Here is a 22,730-nt window from a genome sequence, read left to right as displayed (position 1 = left end):
GCGGAGGCAACAGGACTCCTTTTTGGGGAGGATTGTTAAGGGTCTGCTCACGGATGCTAACGTTGCCAGTGTTAATATAAAATACAGTAGTCTTTCGCTTTGTTAACAGTAGCATTTTCCCTTTCCTACTAAAGCGCTCACCTGTGTATCCTGCAAGTGCCGCCGCCGGAATGACAGGCTTGTCTTTGCTGAGGTCCGAACGTTCCCTCACATAGTCTTTAAAGGTGCCCTTGGGCTTGTGGCCGTGCAACGGCGTGGGGTAATCCTCCGAGTCGAAGCTGTCGTACGAAGGCACCCGCTGTAGACTGCTGAACGACGACTGGCTGCTCCAGGACTGCGTCAGACGGTCGCAGCTTTCGAAGCTCTCGATACTCTCGAAAGAGTCCTGGCCGCCCAGCTTACCTGCACAGAAACGGGACGGTTAAAAGAATGGCACATGAGACACTAATCAATCCTGACTTTTGCCTTTATGCCATTTTCTCCAATCGGCTCGGTTCATGTTACCAATTTGTTGCATTTCTACCGTAAAGCGTCCCAACATACTGTAACTTGGTAGTAAGTGTCTTCAGCAACATTAATGAGCTGCTTTTATGCCTGAGATAATGAAACATTAGTAGCAAAACATCTCACTCCTCACTTTCTGTACAGTAGTCCTTTGTATGGTTCAACCTCTGCATTTCACACCTCATTTCACTTGTATAACCGCCATTTGGATTTGATTTCAAATACCGGTAGTAGACAATCGAACAAATTGTCTCACTATTTTTGGTCTTGGGAAAGATAAGAGCCGCCTTTCATTGGTGAGTCATTAACAAATGACAGATAATTCAGCACCTTGATTGATGCTGAATTCTTTGACTGGCCAAATTGGAGCCACATGTGGATATCAGTCGAGCCGCAAGAAAGACTTTCCCACGAGAGCACAACGCGGCGCTGAAAAATAACATGTGGTGTGTGGGATGCACAGTGATTGGATGTCGTACATTGGACTGGGTAGGGGGGAATTTGTACTGTACACAAGGCACTTGTTGATAGGTTGAAGCTGAAGAGACAAGCCAAGTTTAAGCAGGCTTAAATGTTGTCATGACTGCTAAATACATGGCCGCTTGGGGGGGAGTTTCATCGCAAAAAGCAAAGGCAAAGAAAAACTCTGCACTTGTTAAATGACACATCACACATTAACTACAACTGACATGGAAAAGTTTGTTTTTTTTAATGAAGAATGACTCATAAATCCAAATCACCAACTTGCCCACTCGCTAACAGTATTTGATTCATTTTAAGATTAAAGCAAGAACATAATGACACATAATATATATATACATAAATAGTATTTATTTATGTTTTAATTTTGAACTATAAAGGCAGGTAGTGGTGTGTCTCTGTGCATCGGTTTGACACCCCTCCCCAAAAAAGTTATTTTTCATTCGACCTAGAATAAATGTGAGAAAATTAGGTTTGCCGAGACCACAAACCAACCTGCAAATCACACCCACACAAGCAACACTGACATGCGGCACAAACACCCCATGCACATTTTAGAATAAAAAAAAAAAAAAAAAAAAGACATTAACAAATCAGGAATCTGCACACTCTAAAGCCATGCAGACTATTCTGAACGTCAATCTGAAATCTATTCCATATGTTTTGATGGGTGACCCCCTCACCTCTGCTCAGACGTCCCACACACATGTTGTCAGGGGATACCACCTCCTGTTTGACAGAGAAGTAGTCGCCCTGCAGGGGGTTGAGGGGCGTGTCCCGTAGGATGACAGCAGGGTACTCGCTCTCGTACTTGAGCGTCAGTAATTCCTCTGAGCTGATGGGGTGAAGCGTCTGGTAGGACTCTGTGATGAAGCTGGGCTCCGAGTATTCCGAGGGGGGAACGCACTGGGCATGCTCAACGCCGTAGCCTGAAGATGGGAGGGAGTGGAGAGAAAGCAGAGCAGGAAAGAGAAGAGCAGAGTGATCATCCTTCACGTGAAGACTATAACAACTGTGGCAGATGACATTGTATGGAGCCAGCCAAGCCGACACTGATAAGCAATCCGGGAAAATCACAAGACCTCTACCAAACAAACCCCCCAAAAAAAAAACATTCACCAACGTGAGCTTTAAGCCATCCCCTTTGATTGGCTGTCATTTGAGTATTGCTATTTGAGTTAGGGCCCTTTTCCATTATATTACTTCTACTCCAAAATAGCCTGATTCCACCCTATAGTCATTAAATCTAGACATTATATGTTGTCTGTGGATCTGAATTTGGGTGAAGTATTTCTTTTATTTTGTTTGTATAACAAATCACCGCCTGGGGTAGCACTGAGCCACCCCACACCCAAATTGTCTGATCCCCATCCTCCAGGACATGGCATGCTAGCTAGCACACAGACAAGACAATTCAAATACAAAGATCTTTGGATTATTTTCCCTTATTTAATGTTCGTATTTACTTACTTGTTACTAGTTTAGCCTTGTGGCGGTCAATGATAAATTCAGTAGCATTCTGATTATGGATGGTCAGGATGACATTGCTGAAACAATAAATCTTTTGGTGGCCTAAGACTTTTGCACATTACTGGATATACATAAACCGTTTAACAATTTAGCATTTTTGCGTTGAATTGTTTTGACATGTTTAAAAATCTTAAAAATGTAAAAAAAATGTGATCAAAAGAACCAAAAAAGTACAACGAAAAAAGTAAAAGTATCAAAAGAACTCTTTTTAGGATCCCTATAATTTTCTGAGTTAATACATGTAAAAGGAATTTGAAGTTGTTTGGCTGTCAGCTAATTCCACTGTGTTTCACTAATTTTTTCGCTTTTGCTGTAGTATCGCTACAGTATCGGTATCAAGACACTATATGCAGGTATCGTATCGAGTCAAAATTTTGCTATCACAAACCTGTGCAATTCTTGTTTTGATATATAATGATTCCTGAATGTTTAGCAATTCACATTGAGCCCTTTTTACCCATCTACCCAATTATTTTGTGTTGATTTAAATTATGCCCTGGATGTTGAAGAAAAAATGTCTCTTCAAACTCAGACATAAGCATATCCCAGACATTCTGACTTGATTTGAGCAGCAACATTAGCTCAGAAATAAACATGAATCAACACAAGTCTTGATTGATGGCACTGTGACAATCAAAATGTTGCGACTTTGTTGGATAGTATTAGAAAAACTCCACCGGGTTCTTGCTTTCATACATGAAAGGACATTCAAAAAGACAACAAACAGACTTGTGCTTGAAAGGATAAACCCTTTCGGCAAGATGACTCATTTATAAGGACGCATCCATTGTAAAACCTACAACTGCATCGCTTTGCATCAATGGCAATTAAAGATAGGGAAATGTTTGCTCTTCAAGGTTTGAATGTCCTGGCCTATTTTAAGACAGCATCCTATAATATTACAACATGGCTGAAATTGAGTGCGGCAAGTACTTACTGACAAAGTAGTCTGAGGTATAACGCGATTCCTGGAAGTTGGAGGTCAGTCCGTTGTTGGGATAATGCTTTGTATCCTCTTCATGAAAAATAGATAAAGAATCAGTTGCTGAGCGTCAGTGACCTCGACATTGATTTTATGTATCACGTAACTGCATGCAGCGTTATGAAATATTAATGACGCCGGCTAACGTGTGCCTTCCTGTTTGGCTCCGGTTACTATAGCAAATATCGACTAAGTGAATACAAGCAGAGATCATATCTCTTGCGTGGGTTTCTCACATATTATATTTTAGCGTCATCAACCTCATAATCTCTGTGCGAGAAAACGTCCGTCTTACCTTTTTGAAGCATTTCTAAATGCTCCCAAAGGATGTCGCCCACAAAGTCAGGTGCTAAGTCCAGGAAGCGCTCCTTGCCCATGGCGCACAGGCTGCCGCCATTCATGCAGAATCTGTCAAAGTCTACATTCTTCAGACTGAACTCGTTCACAGTCCACGTTAGCCACGCTGCCACGTGGTTTTCTGTCCATTGTCTGGGGTCTAGAGAGGATCAGAAGCAGTGATTGGCACTAACGTTTTCATCTTACATGTGTGCTGCATTTGACACAAGCATGAATTTTCCAGCATCCGCTTGCTGCGCTTTAGCTGCGTTTGAAGAAATGCACCGACTATAACTGGCCATACTCTGTCCACTTAAATCAAACAGTCGGGCATGCGTGGATGTAAACAAGCAGAAGCTAACGGAGGTGTGTCTGTACAATTCCACTGTACAAACACTGTCCAGCATTCCTGCTGTTGCTAATATCAGGAACAGGCACTGCCTTAATTAGGAAGCTACGTAATGACTCTGCTGTCTACATCGCAAGGCTTCTGCAGTCAACCTGAAATGAAACATACCCAATGCGAGGCCATTTTTTGCATATCCTGTTATCTAGTAACGATCTGATGTTTCGTATACGGCACAATGTGGTTTTGAGGACTCACTTTGCGCTACGACAGAAACCCCCCTGTGAAAACAACGAATTGGTGTACAAGTAAACTCTACCTTTGGGAATACCCAGTCGCTGCTGCTCTTTGGTGAAGCCACTGAACGTAGCCTTTAGAGCTTGGGACATCATCTCTTTACTTCCGGGAGTTAGCAGGGGAACATCTCCACACTCCGGATCTGCCAAATCACAAATTACAAAGAGGAATGAGTTTGATAATACTCTGGAAAAATTGTGTTATCCAGTCTATTGGCAATTGTAGCCACGTAATAAAGAGCTAACGTTGCAGTTTTGCAGGTAGTTTCTGTCGAAAACTGTATTCATACAAACGACTATCGCAAAGATATACCTGATTGGAAATAAGCATTACATCATCAACTTCAATGTGTCGTACGTGTCAAAACGTAAAAATGAACCAGTAATGGCATTAGACTATACTTTCTTGATCGTACTAACAAGTCATTCATTCATTTTCATTCATTCGTTAAACGGAATTTGACGGAACATTGTTTTGGGAGGCGCACGCAATGCGCAAATGTCTGCTGAAGCAAACGTTTCCCCCCTGGTGATCTTCCAAATAAACACAAGATGCTTATTTGCCATTTCTCCAAAGGCTAACCTCTATCGCAAATACCTTCACATATTGGGTGGTAGGGGGATGGCTAACGCCTGGTGCCCATCAGCGATAATACCCTGACCCCTTCTTTGCCCTCCTACAACGTTGCCCTGACACAGTGGACCTACTGTCGCCAGACCAAGCATGGGGTCAAACCCTGGGAAGGGTCAGGGGTCAAGAGATGAGGTGATGATGTCATCTAGGCTGTCGGCGAGGACAAGCTAAGTCGGGCGGGTGTGAGCTATCTTGAGGGTCTCAGTCAGACACTACGCTCACTGTTCTCCGCTCACAGCCAATGGGCATCCAATGGGGAACAGAACTCTCTTTGATGCCTTTAAACAGTGCCTGATGACTCGCGCTCATCTAATTAGATTGTCCAGACTTCAGAAGTGTGGGATATACAGGCCAACAAGGGAGATGATCAAGGAACAATGGGCAAGACCCCTGAGGCCACCGAGATTACTCGGATAGACTGCAAAAAAAAAACAAAAAAAAAAAAAAACTGGACAAATACATTACAAATCAGAAAATGTTCAAATTAATGTCAAAAGTGCCCGTGGTGACTTTAACAAGATGGACGGGTACAATGTGTTCCATTACTACGGCTAGTCAGACATCGTGTCATTATCCTGTCTGATAAGATTGAGTCCGTATTTATGAGTTACAGTTTAACTTGATTTTGAGTGCTTTGAAGATCTGTTCAGGATTGTGTTTGCTCTCATGATTCATAAAGCAACTATGTCAAAGTTGTAGGCTCTAGTGTTGCGTTAGCACTATATGATTTGTGTGCAGTGCCAGGTGAAGTTATTTTCATTGCTGATTAATAAAAATTGTGTATCCCGCAGATTTAAGGGCGGGGGTGTGTGATGGGGCAGCAGTAAAAAATAACTTGTCTCGCTGTTTTGGAAAAAAATACACTGTATCCTACATCACAAAATTGACTCATTCACTGCCATTGACGTGTTTATTTGTCTATTCACAGTCCAGCCATTCAATCCCACAAACTTATTTATATTTTTTTTCATTTTTCTCCAAACAGTGTAAAAGAGTGTCTAAAAATGTCTGGCATTGAATGAGTTATGAGATGCAAGCTTTTCATAATTTCCTTATTTCAAGCAAATGAGCCTGAACTTGACAACCATGGTATAGAACTGTATATTCGGATACTGTTTTAAAATGGGTTTTTTTTCCCCCTAGTATTCCTTTACATAGTTGGCCAATTGTGTGTTGTGTTGCTTGTGTGAGCACTAACAATTATTTTTGGGAATGTGGGCTTCGAGTTCAAACTCCAGTACATGCTAAATTTCCCAATGTATTTTTAAAGGTTATACATGATTTATGCAAGCTGTTGATGTTGGGGTAGCTAAAAGAATAGCAAATGATTCCTAACTGTTGCTTGAAGTTGAAATACATATAAAGCCTGGCGAAAGGGCAAACTGATGATTAAAAAAAAAAAACAACAACAACAAAAAAAACCCATAAAAAAACACTGTTGTGTTACGACAGCACCAAACCCACATCATGTTCAGACATCTCCACTGGGCTGGTGGATTTATCTAACAGCAGTGCACATTAAAGTGGCGTACGCTTTTCATGCCTGCCATGACCACTCACTGACGTCTCGACCTAGTCTGGAATTCACAGCAACTTTCCCTCCTTTCACCCATGTAACCAATCTCTGTCTGTTTAAAGTTAGGACTGCCATTTCCTTTTTGAACTGTGGAATGGCAAAGTTGATCATAATTTTGAAAGTTAGTATAATATATAATTTGCTGCAAATAGAGTCAATACCGGTGTCACATGGTCATATAAGCTGACGCACATTTCCTACCCCACATTTCCACTTGGAGAGAAATTGTTGTACAGCATGCACTACATCTGCAGCCTCAAAATACAAAAACATGCTTTCCTCATCTCCATTTTATTATAAAAAAAAAAAGGGCTAAATGTTGCATTTGCTGCAATTTGAGATGGGATTGGGGCTCAGACAGTCTACGCTTTGATGTAAAGGCCACGGCAAAATGCGGCCGTTTATTTAAACTGGATCGAGTCGAGTTTGCCTGCACTTTCCAACACCCTGCCCTTTGCTTTTATCATCCCTTGCAACATGCTATTGAAGACTTGTACCCACTTTCACACAAAATCCTCCATCAAAGACATGCAACACTAAGCGCTGCCATTAAACACTCTTTGATGCGAGAAACATGAGCTACAGTGAGCGTAAACGCCAAACTGCAATGGGAGGGATTTATTTTGTTTGCATTTGGACACTGAAGAAGATAAATCCCTCATTAGTCTCTCAGTAAATAATTACATTAGTAATGGCAGCAATGGAATTAACAGTAACTGGGGATTTGTGCCTTTCTCAAAAATAATTAAAAGTGACTCAAACCAGCAATCTTACAATTGGTTGCCGGGCACTTTCACTCTTCAGTCATGATATTGTGCATGCACTGTACAATGAAAGTCAAAGCCAACAAGTGAAGTGCTCATACTACACATTCAGCTCGCTGCTGTTACACTCAATTACTGTCGAAAACATACATTCCAAAGTGTTGCCAATGTATTCACACTTTTGTTACAATGACATTTTCCCCCTCACATTTTCAGTGCTTCATAAATTTGTAATGACAAAATGGAGCTATACTAGAGTATTTTCTAAAAGTATATTGATTTTTTTTTTTTTTTTCTTTTTAAGCTTTTGTGAATTGCACTAAAGACGGGCACGCCAGTGCAGACAGCACATGTGCCACGCTAAAGGACTAATGATAAGAGCGCTATCATCTCTGAGAATGATCCATATGAAACGTATCTGCGGCAGAGAGCTAATGTGCAGTGTGCATCCATTAGTGAAAGAGGCTAAGCTAGCATCATTCGAGGTGGTATCTAGTAAATGATGCCCTGATAGGATTTCGGTGACTGCGAGACCCATTAGAAACACAATGGTCAAGCGAGTTCAAGCATCCACAAGTCATCACTTTCCACATTAGGCAGTGTGGTTCGACCCACTTAGCTTACAAGCGCGGGAGTGGCTCTGTCGAGACTCAGGGTGGAAAATACATTGCTGAACATATAGAATGATCTCATTTTATACATTGTCTATTCTGAGAAGTGAATGCGTTGTTTAGGCATTGATTAACCACGCCTCTCTCACTAATATACGAGTAATGGCCAGGCTGCTGACTGTGCAGTTTCCACAAAGGGAGACTCAGAAACGTGCGGTGCACCGTTAAAGATGCAAGCTTTCCATCCAAGGCCATTCACGCGCATCCCGCAAAAGGTCGTGGTAAGAGCCAAAGCTGCTAAACTAGGAAAGGTACAAACATCCACACCTGAACTAAATCATCTTGTGACCTTTAAGATTTTTGCTAGTCTTGGCTTCGAAAAGAGACGAGAGCGGGGCAGGGTCGAAAAGGATAGCCAGGGAACATCCTGAGGAGGTGGGTGCTTCAGGACGGCTAAGTATGGGGGATGAGTCATAGTCTGTAATATGATCTCATGAACGGGAGGTCTCACGAGGCTCCCTCACTTTTTAGTGTCTCTGGTGTGACATCACTGCGGGATCAGTGCCATCTCACAGCCTGTGTTGGAGACTCGTTTCATTCATAAAGCCCCCAACTGCAGCTTCCACTCTAGTGATGCAATGATACAAGCGTTGCATGCAACCAAACCCAACACAATGGAACAATATGCTTTTCATCGTGCAACTTTAACTATAATTAGCCCTGCAGAGTTTATTCGGCGAATGGCTGTGGGTTGATGTGAGACGCAGATGTGGGGGAGGTGGGCAAATGAGGGAACCATGCAAAAAGGCTATCTTGGCCCTTTTATGCTTGGGTAATAGGGCAAGTTGTGTGTTCAGGTAAAGGTCAGATACTTAAGGTCCACCACCGTGGTGTTTCTGAATATCCCGCATACATCGAGTACCAGCCAGAGCAGAAAAAAAGGAGATGCCTTGGCCTTACAATTAGCACTTTTAGGCATGTGCATCTCCCCACAGCAGGTGGCAGTTGTATCAGGGAGAACCTTTGATGGAGATCTAATCAGGACCATGGGCTCATACACCCTAACATATATGAAGGGAGCCCATTCAGCACCACCGAGCGATGGAGTGCCGGCTGAGGGCGGCAGCGGAGCAAGAGGAGGAGGGCAGCATTGGCAGTCTGGTTTTTAAGAGGGCTGCTTGTTCAGACAGCTGTTTAGATTTCAATCTCAGTTCCAAGGAGCGGGAATAGAAGTGGAGAACCAGCTCAAACCAACGCCAAGGCCAGACTGCTCCTGACCCAGGACAGCGCTGGCGATATCTGACCCACAAACCAGGGCCATCCCTCCCGCGCAGACCATGATGCTGAAAGCGTCGTTTTATTCTTAGACGGCAACCACTGTATTTTGGCTGCCCTGCTGGAGCACAAGCCTGTGGTGGTGTATGGAGGCTGTGCGGCATGAGGCCACTCCTGCTGACATCTGTCATTGGCAACCAAGCTGGAGTTGTCCCGAATCATCACCACCGCAGACACGCTGGCTACTGAAGTAGACAATAAGTGAGAGTAATACAGCACGGCTGCCACACAATTCCTTCTATTTCCTCCCCATAGGTCTCTCAAATCACATTAGCTTATGACGTGCTACTGTTTCCGCGTAACTCTCGGCCCTTAGCCCTAAGAGACGCTAAACATCTTGTCACCGCTAGTTTGATGGTACTTTTTCTTTGCGGTAAGTGTGGAAACTACAAGCACTTTTCAGCATGTTTTGGTTGCCAGATTGCTTGCATAACTGCTTATGAGCAGCGTTCTGAGTCTCCAATGTGTGAAAAGACCTGTGGTTTAGGTGTGCCTCAAGTTTCAGTAATGCACTTTTCACAGTACATCACCCAAGCTTCTTTTTTTTCTCTTTACTTTAAGTTGAAAAACAACAACCACAGAGCAAGCACAACCACTGCCATTTGTCACCTACAAAATTAATGAGTGAACGGCTAAGGATTTTAAACGTTTTGTCCAAATCAGATAATAAAATGCTCCCCATCAATTCCAACTTGCAACAAATACCTGAATGCTAAATGGGATTTTCTATGCATAACTTTGAAGACGGATCAAAACTATCTATTTATTTATTTTTTTTCAAGTTTTGTTTTATGACGGGACATTTTTGGAAATATTGTGAAATCGCGTTATTTTAAGGTCATAAATGCAGGCCAATTTGTAATGGGAAGAAAGACAAAAAAATCAAAGTAGAGAGCTCACCACCTTATATAATTATAAATGTCGCCTCTGTGAGTTCAATATTTAGAATCCTACCAAGGCATATTCCCACTCTAAGATGGGAAAAAAATGAAACTGACATCCAAGTGTTGCACTGGAGATTGCAGGTGGTTCGAGTATATGCTCCGTCTCTGTTGTAAACAAACAGGGGATGCACTGGGGGACTGTTTGGGCATTAAACCAAACAGACGACACATCTGACAAACAGTTTACTCTGAGCGTTGCAGTTTTTCCAAAAAACATGGCCCATTTTTTTTTTTTTTTTTACCTAAGCCAATACATTCTGCAACCGGGTTCCTTATGTAAGTGTGTATTATGTGGGTCAGTCACATCGCAAAGTAAGATTCTGCCATAGCTAAAACAGTTAATCGACTCAGCAAAATGAATAAAAACAATTTGATCAAATGTGAATCCCCAGCAGATATGGCTTTAGACCCCAAATGGCGTTTAAAATATGTAACATTCAACTGTTTTCTGTCTTGACTCTTGACTAAAGCGAGGCCCTCGTTCTCGTGGTGGGAAAGAATACATGTGCAGGAGGCAAGCTATGCGCTACAGATGGATACTTGATAAATAAATGCCTCCCCCTTACAACAGTGTTTTCATCCCACACGCTTAACATTCCTCCTCCACTTTATAATCACTAATGTATGTCACCCAGCTTTCTCATATTCCTCCAAAAGTGACTAGTGACCTTAAGTGGCAAATTTGCTTCAGCACCAGATGATGAACGATTTTTCTATTTTAGGATTGATGTAGACTCTGTGACTATTAAGAGCATTAAACCCTCTGACAACATCTCTCAGTTTGCCTTGCTTTAAGAGCGGTTTTCTTGAAACTAACCAGCTGAGCTCATAAAAGTTTTAAAACAAGTCCGTCAGATTAGTGGAAAATTACAACTCAGTGTTTCGCAATCCGAGATGGTTTTGATTTGAATTTATCATCGACGATAAAATCTGCTTCTTGTTGTCTCTCTCTGAGTCATCCCATCAAAGTGGGTTGGGGTTGGGGTGAGGGGAGGGGGGCTCAGCGTCACACTATCAGTGTGACTGGGCATGATGAAAACAAATGACCATGTCTTGTTAAATTGTTGCCTGTTGACTCACAATGTGACCACCTGACCATGCAAATAGGCATTAAACCAACACATAAGGATTCCTTTGAGCCAGAGGCTTTTCTCTTCGCAGAGAGATGACTGAACAATGGCCCAAGTACTTGTGATCAGTGTCTTGATATGTGGAAAAAACAGCACTTCAACATATCAAAATATAACTTGTTGAAGAGGTCAATCGATGTTACATTTAAAGCAATCTAGTGGATTGCTAAAGTTACTTTCTGTGTTTTTAAATATTTATGTACAAATAGATGACAACATTGTTCTACCATTCCCTCTTCACTCGGTCTTAAAAAAAAAATGTCTGGAATAGCTGGAATATGCATGCCAGGCCATCAGTTGGTGATGCAATTAAAAAAAAACAAAAAAAAAAAACACTACCGGGGGAAAATGTCTTTTGAATAGCCTTTGTTGACATACATAAAGATATACTGTATGAAGGAAGACTTTGGTAAGTTAATTTGACTCGACTAGGGAAAATACCGTCAAGTACACTTTGTTGGAGAAATGTGATAACACAAAAATACTATAGCGATGTGTTCAGCCAATTTTGTTTTTAGGTGATCGCACAATCCTAGGAGTAACGCTTCGCATGCATGCATGTCCTCTGTCAAAACGTCAATGGTGTCTTTAAGAAACAAACAAAATAAACATTTCCATTTATTGACCTCCTTCATGCATCTGAGGAAATATGTTTCTTCCACTGCACTACAACCACCTAAACATGAGGCACCAAAGACTTAAACCTGACAGAGCCACTCATCCAAACACGCCCTTCTTTATCAGGTTAGCTTGGGCAAACCATTCTTTCAATGCACCTCTAATGCTTGAGGGTGTGGTGGTGGTCGGGGGCGGTTCTACAGTTGTAGCCCATTTGCTCACCTACTGCCAAAAAGCTTGCAGACTGTGTGAGCAGGTGCTGTGCAGAAATCACTTGGAAATGAGGTAACAAGTGAACAAAATCTGGAACTCATCGAGCGAACAGAATGAGCAACATGGGCCCAAGTGGCGAAACAAACCAGCTGTCTTCCTGAACTGTGGGCTAACGCTTAAAGAGATCTTCCATAGACCACTTACAGTACATATCGTACGTTTACAAAGCCAACTTATCTCAGTCAAACGTATCGCGGTGTAGCCTACAGCGGCGCGCTGATGCAGCCTATCGGGAAAGGTTTTCCTTTTTGAGTTTCAAATGACTTTAACCTGCGGCACCAGACTGGATGCTTTTTCTCTTTTGTCCCAAACTCCCTTTCGTTTCTTAGCCGGCCAACAGCTATGCAACTACTTCCGAGCGTCCGCTAGAATACACAGGCGTCGGACACAGGGGGACGGCACGCGTCGTCCGAACATCCCTCTATGACGACAATTTGCTATGACCGTTCTGACTCGAATGGGGAAAAAAAATTCAGATTCGCCTTTCAATTTCCAATCTTTCAATCCAGCAAAAATGGCGTTGTTTACATTTGGCGCAGCGCATTGTGGGATGCGTGACGTCAACAATCCAATGCAGCAGAAACAACAAAATCTTAAAGACCCATGTTGGGTTAACCACCTGACTACGTAAAAGATATTGTTAATAGACCTATCACCTGTTTTGGCCGAAAGCTGCCATTCCCGTTACGGTGCTGTGAGGCGCAGCACAGGTCAAGTGACATGACTCAGGGATTAAACGCTAGGAAGGACACAAAACGCCGCCTACCAACCACATGAAGGTGGTGGGATGTGAAACCGAAGGACTCAGAGGAACACAAGGGAGGAAGCTGATTGAGTGGGTGGGTGTGTAAACCATTGGAAAGAGTTACAACAGCGTGTATTAATTCGTCTGCCAGGGCACAAATTCTCTCTTCACACCAGTGCTTCAGTTGTGCAATGTGTGAGTAAGACAGGTTGCGGACACTTCTCATCTCAACTTTCTGGCATATTGAGAAGCAGTCACAAGCATTAGTTGGCCACACCTCGCAAGGTCTTTGGCTCTTTCAACCACCCGCAACCCCTTCCCCTGGCTCACACCAGATGCTTGCTATTTAGCAGACTGCTGGCGTAACACGCCTTGCTTTATGACTAAGTTTTATAAGCAATGATTAAGGCTTGTAGTCGCTGGGGAAACTTTAAGATAGGGCCGAGTCAGTGTAATGATTGCATGTTTATGCGGGAAAGACAGCAGATGACAGCCTGAATACGGAAGCAATGAGGGAAACGGCAACTTGGTGTCACAAACCAGAATCATTCAACTGTAAAGAAAGGTGGGTCATTGTGTAAACCATTTTCTATTTGTCCTTGCATGAATACACATTTTTTCCAAACAGTAGTCATTCACAGTCTTCGTCACAATGTAGTGTACAGTAGTTGGTTGAATCATATGATTAGAACAACAGCAACGTTTAAGGGGCTCTTACATCACCACACCCTGCCCACTCAACTGACTGCCTGCTGCCTAATCAACTGATTGATTGATTTCGGGTGACACATGACATAAAGGGGACATACTGACCTACAAAAGGCGGTGATTCTGTGAACCATTTAGTTCGCAATTTGGAATAATGTAACATACGCAATAATGGAGCGAAAAACAACCCAGACCCGCTAGCTTTAATTGGCATTCATTGACGGACCACATCAAGCAAAACCCTGATCGGCCAAACAATGTTTGCACAGCTGCTAGGCGGCAGTGAACACTTGAAAGATGGCATATATTACCCAGCACACACTACAAAAAGTGCTGACACAAAGACACCAAAGCAAAACGGAATATAATGCAAAACAGAGCACAGGCAAAACTCTCCTGGTCACACCAAAAGTGGGAGGCACTTCCTGGTTTTATGTATCGTACGTCACGGCAGAAGAATCGGGACATCTTAAGGGGGCTCTCAAGACGAATAAGTGGAATTCCACTTACAACATAGCATTTTAATCAGATAAAAGTTTGCAGTCTGAACTCCTGCTCCTCTGTGCATGACGCATGATCAACGGGAACATTCCTGTCAGTCGCTAAACCCTGACCTTAATGCCTAACCAATTATCAACTCACTGATAAGTGGAATGGACTGGCGACGTTCTCCAATATTTGATTGGAGAAAAACAGAAACTGAAACAATCCAAGGCCTCCCATTTTAAAAGAAGGGTATATTTGACAATGGAAGACTTTGGATTGGATGGAAGGCCCTCATCTTAACCCATTAAGGCGAAGGTTGACCATGGCAAAGTACGGCCCTCATATTACTTCTGGAGTCAAAATAAAATGTAGAATATGATGATTTTGATGTGCAAGCAGGCAACGACCATAACTTCTCTACGGTGTTGCCAACCCAGCAAGGTTTTGGTCATAATGTTAGCAACGTTCTTATTTCCTGCACGGTGGAGAGAATAGGGCTAGGAGCATTTGACTTGAAAATCAAAACTTTAATAGACTGTACATAGTGTGTGTTATTCATCTCTTTATCATTTTCATATTTCACTGTCAATTACATCATGCATCCCATTCAGCCATCAATCCAAATATTGAATGATTTGGGAGTCCCAACTAGGAACGGTTTATAAGTTGGTCATTTGTGCTTGAAGACGTCAGCGCTTTAAAAACATTTAGTAAAGACAGCATTCGCTGTTTTGACGGGATTTTTGTTAATGTTGATTAAACAGTGATATGTTAATGTGCATAAATGATATTTTAACAACTGCTTATCATTTTGTTTCAAATTTGTATTTTATAATTCAAAATATATATATACACCATATCTACACAGGCAGCTGCTGGTTGAAACGAGACAAAAAAAGATTTATTAAATCTTAAATTAATCTCGAAATCAATTGAGGGCAGCGTGTTCGTACAGCCCTTGACAACCATTTCAGTGGTCTCACATGCAGTCACATACATCAGTCAAATATTTCCTGTTTTTAGCTTTGAACATAATGAGGTAAGATTCTTTATATTATATATATTTCCATGAAAGTTAAGAATGTTAAAATGTGGTATAAAACATTGTGCACAAACAGTCAACAAAGTTTTTGTGATGGCAATATGAACAAACTTGCAGTTTACCAGTGTCTGGGAACAAATTGTGTTTGACCTCAAAGGTTCCACTGTAAACAGTGTAAAGCATTTCAAAATCTGTGCTGGGTTACAACTGCACTCGTGTAAGTTTGCTTCAGAAGGAATTGATTATATAAACACTCAATGGAGGAGTAAAAATGTGGAATGTTGGCCTTCATTGGGTGCACCTTTGACCCCGACAGTTTTTGAATAACCCCCCCTGGAGAGAGCTCAGTGACCTTGGCTAAACTCAAACTTCACACTTGTCACATAAAGGAATAAAAATATATTACAGCATGGTGGCCTATAAACCACTTTAGCTTATTAGTGTTATGGATATGTAGCATGTGCATGCAGGTGTTCTGGGAGACCAGGTGGCCAAAGAACAAGCCCCTTTAGCCATTCAAAAAGTGAAAGTTTTAAGTTATTATCGCCACCAATGAGGATTTGTTTTCCAGTTGTTACAATGAGCTTTGTTTGAATTGTGTCCTGCGGACAGGATAGCCTTTGTATTTTCAGGCTCATTGCTCACAAAATGTAGGCCTATTGGTCTTGATCAAAGCACGATGATTTTATTGTTTACTCTATTGAGTACGCCTAAATTGGTTTCGAAAGATACCGTAACATGCAATGTTAACTCCATCACTGCGATGAAACCTTGTGATGCATGCCTGTGTGATTCTATGCTCTGCACAGGTACTGACAATGAGATAGTGTCTAACGCGGTAAATCAGGCACAACTTTCCATGATGCGCACAAACAAAAGACCTGAGCTGCTGAGGCACAGTAGGCTAAAAGCTGCAGCTAAGTGCAAATAATGCAAATACCTAAAAATAAACACACGCACACAAAACGAGTGAAACCCACAAGGCTTAAAACCCAGCTGACAACAGTTGTGGTCTTCCCCTGTATGAGCCCTGGATTGCCCCTGGAGTAAGCCAAGAGTTCCAGGCAAGCGGGGTCAGCAGGGAGGCAAACCTCAACACTGCAGATTCATCACCTCAGCCTGCCTCAAAAAGTCAAGCAGTGAAGAGAAGGGGGCTACTAAGAACAGGAGGGGTGGGGGGGATCTAGGACCAGGGAGTTGGTGATGGAGGGGACGGTCGAGCCTCCCTTGCTGACAGCAGCCTTGGCGGGGTCAAGGATGAGAGTTAAGATGGAGATAAACATGGAGCTAGATTGGGATCAAAGTGAGAGTGAAAGGGACACTCCAAATAAAAGCACGGCCAGGGAAAAGAAGTTGGACGTCAAATGGACGTGCTAACTTTTGCCACTGTTGCATCCTGGTTTCACGTCTCTCCGATCACAACATGACTAATTCGGTCATAAAGCAGAAGCACGCAAGATATTCTATGATTGCATCACTGTTCAAATCCGTTGGCGTGATTGCATTTTTCTCAAGTGGCGTCCCTCATTGAGCAACCGTGACACTGAAATATGAACGTCATGTGTCTGGCAATTAACATGAACGAATTGATATGGTGTACTGTATCTACGCGCCAGCCTCACGACACGCACACATATTGTATAAAAAAAATAAAATAAATAAACTTCTAAAGCTCAACTCACCGTCCATTTTTTCAGCCTTTATGATTGTCAGCGTCGGCTTCATATCGACGGCTGCCGTCATGACCATCAGAGCAATTTTGCCGCTTCTAATCGAGTCGCTCCGAACACTCAATTTCTGGGAGGGAATCTGGCGCGCGCCGGTCACTTTGAATGGAACCTCGTCCTTGTCTCGAAAACTCAAGCAAAATTCTAGCTTCGCTCACTTCCAAACTTGGCTTTCTTGCTCCCGGCACACCGTCTGCCCACACTCCCTTTTTTCCTCGTTCTTTCTCACACACTCACTCACACACTCACCCCTTCCGCTCTGTCCCTGACGAAGGGGCGTTGCATTGACAGAACGACGACAGCTGAGATGGGCGGTGCTTGGCGGGGTTGAGGCGGGAGGAGGAGGCGGAGGAAGGTGGACCGGCGTGCCAGTTGATTCACAATTCAATTACAAGCGCACCACAAACACACACACGCGCACGCACACAATGTTTGTGTACATACATAGCCCCAAACCATTAAAAACGTCATGAAGTTTACAGATTCCCGAAAGTGATGTTTCAGATGTTTCATAGACAAAGAGAGACTGGAAAAGATAGAAACGAGGGCTGTTTGAGCTGTTATGTACCTTTCCCTCGTGTTCATTTAGAGTAACTGGGTGACTTAAGTGTAGTTTAAACTGATCTTAAGTTTACCAACAGTAGCACAATACTTGTACTATGGCCATTTTTATACTTTTCTAACCAGATTGGGCCATGTTTCAGTTATGAATTAATAAACAAGAGAAGCATCGTGAATTAAGGGCTCATCGATGTAATTTCTCGTTACAGTACACTTGTAATGATATACTACGATAATACATATGATTATGATGCACACATATATATAGACAACAGTACTATAATTCCCATTCTGCGTGCAAAGCATGCAAAAAGCATATTACATCACATTTTATACATACAAAGACGAAAGAAGGTTTTAAAAAAATGCAATAGTAAGTATAAATCTCAACCAATATATATTCTATTAGTATAAGCCAAGTTGCATAGGCCGGATATATTTAGCTTTCTGTGTACTATACTTTTCAATATACAGTACAATTGACCTAATGTAATGAAAGCAAATGATACATTACGAGTTTAAAAGGGCCAGGCAAACATTAGACTTCAAAAACATTAACAAGTGTCTCAGCTTCTCTTTGCTGATTGTCAAACACCTGAGAAGTTATGTTTTGAAGGTGCTAAAAGAAATTTCCTGTGTCGTCATCAGATGTTAACTAATGACTATATATATATATATATATATATATATATATATATATATATATATATATATATATATATATATATATATATATATATATACACATACAACAAACAAATATAGAGAAATTAAGAACTTAGGTACAGCTCATTGTTAATGTGAGGGAAAATGAGGACATTCTAAAATATGTGACAAGTATAGCATGCAGAGCAAACTAATGGCAGAAAAAAAGAAACATTACTGCTGCATGGTTTTCCAATCAGATTAGTCATACTAATATTGAAACTGACCAAAGTAGGGCCTCTTTGGCCATAAATAATCAATCAAAATCAGTTTGCGCAAGACAACAATATATGTTCTGAGTCTCTGTTTTATTTTTTTTTTGGTTTTGGTGGGGTACTTTCTTATCTACAATAATCAAGAACAAAGACCATGCATGGCTTCCTGGAAATCAAATCAAGTTGTTTTTTTCTTTTCTGCTAACGAACAAAAACAAAAAAGAAACAGTGCGGTCTGCGCTAACCACTAGTATTAAGAAACACCTTCCAAGGCAACTGAAAGATCACAGCATAGAACCGTAATTCCCACTTCTGCTATGAGCAAAAGCAACGGCAAGAACAGATTCCTTCTTTCCCCTTAAATAAAAGCTTCTGTTCCAATCCACCCTCATCATGAACAACCTTGTTTGTACGCCGTCTTATGGGCATACGAACATCAACAGAACTGCAAGCGATGCATGCGTCTGTTTCTAAATGGGATGATGTGGATGGAGGCAGAGGAGCCGAGGATATTGATCACGTATGGATTTTCAAACCAGCGCTACTTCACCCGTTCCATTAGCAGGCCTGGGTCAGGTTTCACTGCCCTGATAGGAGCCTCGTTTGGGAAGAGTGCTGCTGGGTTCTGTGGTGGAGGGAACTGCCTCACCAGGGGGGCCAAGAGGGGGAGAATGGACTGGGTGATGAGTGTGTGTGTGTGTGGGGGGGGGGGGGGGGGGGGTTGTACAGTGCCTTCTACTTCATCTTTTAGTCAGTCAGTCTTTCTGAGTGGACGTCTTTGTTTTCTGTTAATGAACTCCCTTGAATCTGTTTTTAAAAGCGTCCTTTGGTGCCTTGGGGTGGCAATTAGAGTCTTTACGGCATTGCTGACTAATACCTTGGCTGGTGCTACTCAAAACTGGTATAGCTCTATTTCTCTTCCTCGTTCTTATCTTTCATTTAGTGAAAGATAAAAAAAAGCGCATGGATTCAAGTGGAGATTCTGTGAGCGTAGGGCTGGTCTTGGGTGAGTTTGGTATGACATGCGGTCAAATTTTATGAAGGGACTTAGAATAATCCAGTATTGCTTTTTGGCAGAGGTGGGCATTTTGCATCAGTTTGCTGGTCCGTTATTCGTCACCCGTCAGCGACGAGGGTACCCGTCCGTCATTTTTCGTGACGATCTGAATTGTAATCATCAGTTAAGTCCGTCAGTTAGTCCGTTGGTCCGTCAGTCGGTGCCCCAAAAAACATCCGAAAAATGGTTAGTGACGATTACAATAACGGATGAATACCCACTTCCGTCATTCGTTGGTCCGTCATTTTTAAAAAGGTGTCCCGTCTATCGTCAATTTTCAGCAAAACGACTGACATAATTGTCAGCGACAACGGAATGCCCACCTCTGCTTTTTGGTTCCGGTTGTTACCGGACAATGCCGTTGGTAAGTTACTGCATGGTCTGGAGCTACAGTAAAAACATTGCCTGTTGATCGGGTGACGATAAACGAAAGAACTGAGAGAGGGACATACCACAGAATATTTCTATTCGTAGTCAGGTTTCCACAAACAACCCAATGTCAAGGCCAAGGTATTCAGAATAAGTTTCTTTTCTTTGCTGAATTCATCGGCTCATTGTGCCGTGTTACTATTTTGTCACGTGACTTCCATGAGCCGTGTTTGGACCGAGCGGTGCATCTCAGTGCAGATTAGATCGGTAAACCTGACCGGGCTTGCCTACACACCCAGACGCGGGTATGAAGGCAAGCCTGTGTCTAAATGCTGTGACATCACAAGCATACCAGTGAGACAGCACATAATTAGGCAATTAAATCAAGACAATAAACGAAACAGGGTACAGTACAATGTGTTAACTTTTTGTTTTCCCTCCCTTTCAGTTTAGAGGACACTTACCCTCCTGTCTGAACTGAACCCAATCGCATGGCTCGGTGGAAACAGAGAAAAAGCCAAAGCCGTGCAATGGTAACATAAGGGCGTACGATTTCAAATCGCACCATGGGGAGCGTAACCAAGCTGTGTCGCTTGGCTGCTTTGCAAAACAGCTGATCTGGACAATGATGAGTTCTGTCCGACCCGTTTTATATGGAAAGAATCTCACCACATGATCGCAAAGATAGCCAGCAAATCTGGTCAACTGCAGCCATTCAGTGTCCTTGTCTGCTGTGGCAACAATGTCAAAAACATTGCACCGCACCAAGTCCCCCCAAAAAAAAAAATTGTTGGAAGACACGGTGTCATTTGCTGCTTTGACAAAAGGTACCGCATGTTGACAGCCTGAAATGTTCACATTTGAGAACAGAAAGTCTGCGAGCATGTTAGAATTTCTTCACCCGCTAAAGTCCGTTGCCATGGTTTTGACAGTTGACTGACGTTGCAGCGCAGCGCATCGGAGCCGATGTTGCCGTTTCTCTGGCACATCTGTGTCTCCTGCACGTCTATAATCTCCAAATGGAGCACCTGCTCCATTTACCAGACTTTACTGAAAGGTTATTCAATTTGCGGCAATGCGTGCCGCCGCCGACCGAATGTTTTTCCCGTCAGCGTCAGAATGAATCCCGTCTGCCTGACTTGGCCTGTTTATTTTCGCGTAGTCGCCGCCCTAACGCGTGTGGCGGTCCGCGTCGGCCTCTTCCGACGGCTCTACACACCGAACGGCGATCAATGCGCCGAACGCGTCCGACAATGTGCACTCTGTGTGAATGGACGTTGAGTATGCAATCAATCGGTCGGTCATTCTCGGGCGGCTCGACGCGATGGACGCACACGCACGCGGGGCGCAGACAGCGAAACAGTAAAACAGTGGGGTCTTTGTGGCTGCTGTCTGGTGGCGGCTCTATCAGTGGCTCATGCTGTCTGAAGGTGCCACAGGCTCGATGCCCCCTCCTGCTGAGATCTAAGGCTTAGCCGGCTGACTCACGGCATAACTTAAAAGTGGGTTCATTTGCGTGTGTGACTTTCCAATGGCGTTTAATGTGCTCTTGTGCCTCTTTCCCTTGTGCCTCAGCATTCCACAGTCTGCTCGGTTTGCGCGCGCGCGTGTGTGCGTGCAGTGTAAGTGCACTGGGAAAGTAGAGGAGCCCCCCTGCATAAAGGCTTTTCTGAACAATTAGCTTCGCTAAAAAGGACATCTCTTCCTCCATTAGTGGCACCACGTGCCCCCCATCACTCCATTGTGCAGATAATTCAATTATCCCCACCCCCCTCCGAGTCTTTTTGCCTCCCAGACCTCCCTCTCGCCGTCTTGCCCTCCCTCTCTCCCTCCACCCAGCTCATAATGTTGCCGACATGCTCTCAGATAAAGCTCTGCTGAAGCAGCTGAAGGGAAAATGCATCAGTCCGCCGCTGTAATTTGGTTCACATTGAATGAATGAAGGTTGCAGATTGGAGGGAGTAGACACACGCGGGAGGGAGGCAGCATCTCCGGCTTTATTTCTCAGTCCTTGGTGAAAACATCACACAACCCAAAACATCATACGCTGCTTTTAACCACAATGAGACTTGCCATTTGTGTCCCATTCGATTAATGAGCTTCAGTTTTTTTTCCCCCCCAAACCTCTTTTCGCAGAGGTGGGCGTGTCTTTCGTCAGCGGCCTGGGCAACCGTCCGTCACTGTCAGTCCGTCACTGTTTCGAACCGAACCAAACTGTAATTGTCAGTCTGTCATCGTTATTTTAACCGCGTTTCCAATAGTGAAGTTCACCGGTCCGCCAGTCCATCAATCGTCAGTTCGTAAAAAAAAAATAAAAACATGTCATAGTGAAACTGGTGAATTTGCAGACAGTGAAACAGCAAAACGGTAGGATCTTTGTGGTTGCTACCCGGTAATTCATGCCATCTGAAAGGGACGTGGTACGACCTCATAGGAGGGAAAACCAATAAGCAATGCCTTATATTTGACAATTGAAGGTCATTGAGGAACTACCTTGCCTAATAAAATCATAATTAGTCATCGTCTTTTGGGACTGCATGTTCTCCAGCAGTGTGCAACTAGTCATTGCGCTATCAAGAGGAACTGACGCACTCTTCGTAGAAATATAACACACAGAACTCAAGGAAAGGGAAGTTGAAATATTTGGCTGACATTTTGGATGAGAGCGCTTGCTGGAATACCAAGCTCATTATTTGACCCCTGACCCCTAGTTATCGGCCTCCATTACGAGACATTTTTATGCAGTATTTCCTTCT

At 42.9% G+C, this 22,730-nt stretch overlaps 1 protein-coding gene across 7 annotated transcripts in view; it reads right to left on the bottom strand.

Annotated features, from left to right (window-relative positions):
• ets1 (ETS proto-oncogene 1, transcription factor) overlaps positions 1-22,730 on the bottom strand; it is a 49,507-nt gene that overhangs the window by 5,204 nt on the left and 21,573 nt on the right. For 6 of the 7 annotated variants that reach the window (XM_086034931.1, XM_086034934.1, XM_086034935.1 and 3 more), the window contains 5 exons: positions 4,498-4,617; positions 3,792-3,992; positions 3,452-3,529; positions 1,668-1,913; positions 142-402 (listed from right to left, as the gene is read on the bottom strand). In XM_086034931.1, the coding sequence (XP_085891057.1) occupies positions 142-402; positions 1,668-1,913; positions 3,452-3,529; positions 3,792-3,992; positions 4,498-4,617 (906 nt within the window). Of the gene's footprint in view, positions 1-141; positions 403-1,667; positions 1,914-3,451; positions 3,530-3,791; positions 3,993-4,497; positions 4,618-17,022; positions 17,313-22,730 lie in introns of those variants that run through there. The other variant, XM_086034937.1, reaches the window with a different exon arrangement.

Source organism: Filicampus tigris, chromosome 7 (genome assembly GCF_054856515.1).
Source record: "Filicampus tigris isolate MCC_2025a chromosome 7, RoL_Ftig_1.0, whole genome shotgun sequence".
In the NCBI taxonomy this organism is placed as follows: Eukaryota; Metazoa; Chordata; class Actinopteri; order Syngnathiformes; family Syngnathidae; genus Filicampus; species Filicampus tigris.
This window is presented reverse-complemented; position numbering and strand designations above follow the sequence as displayed.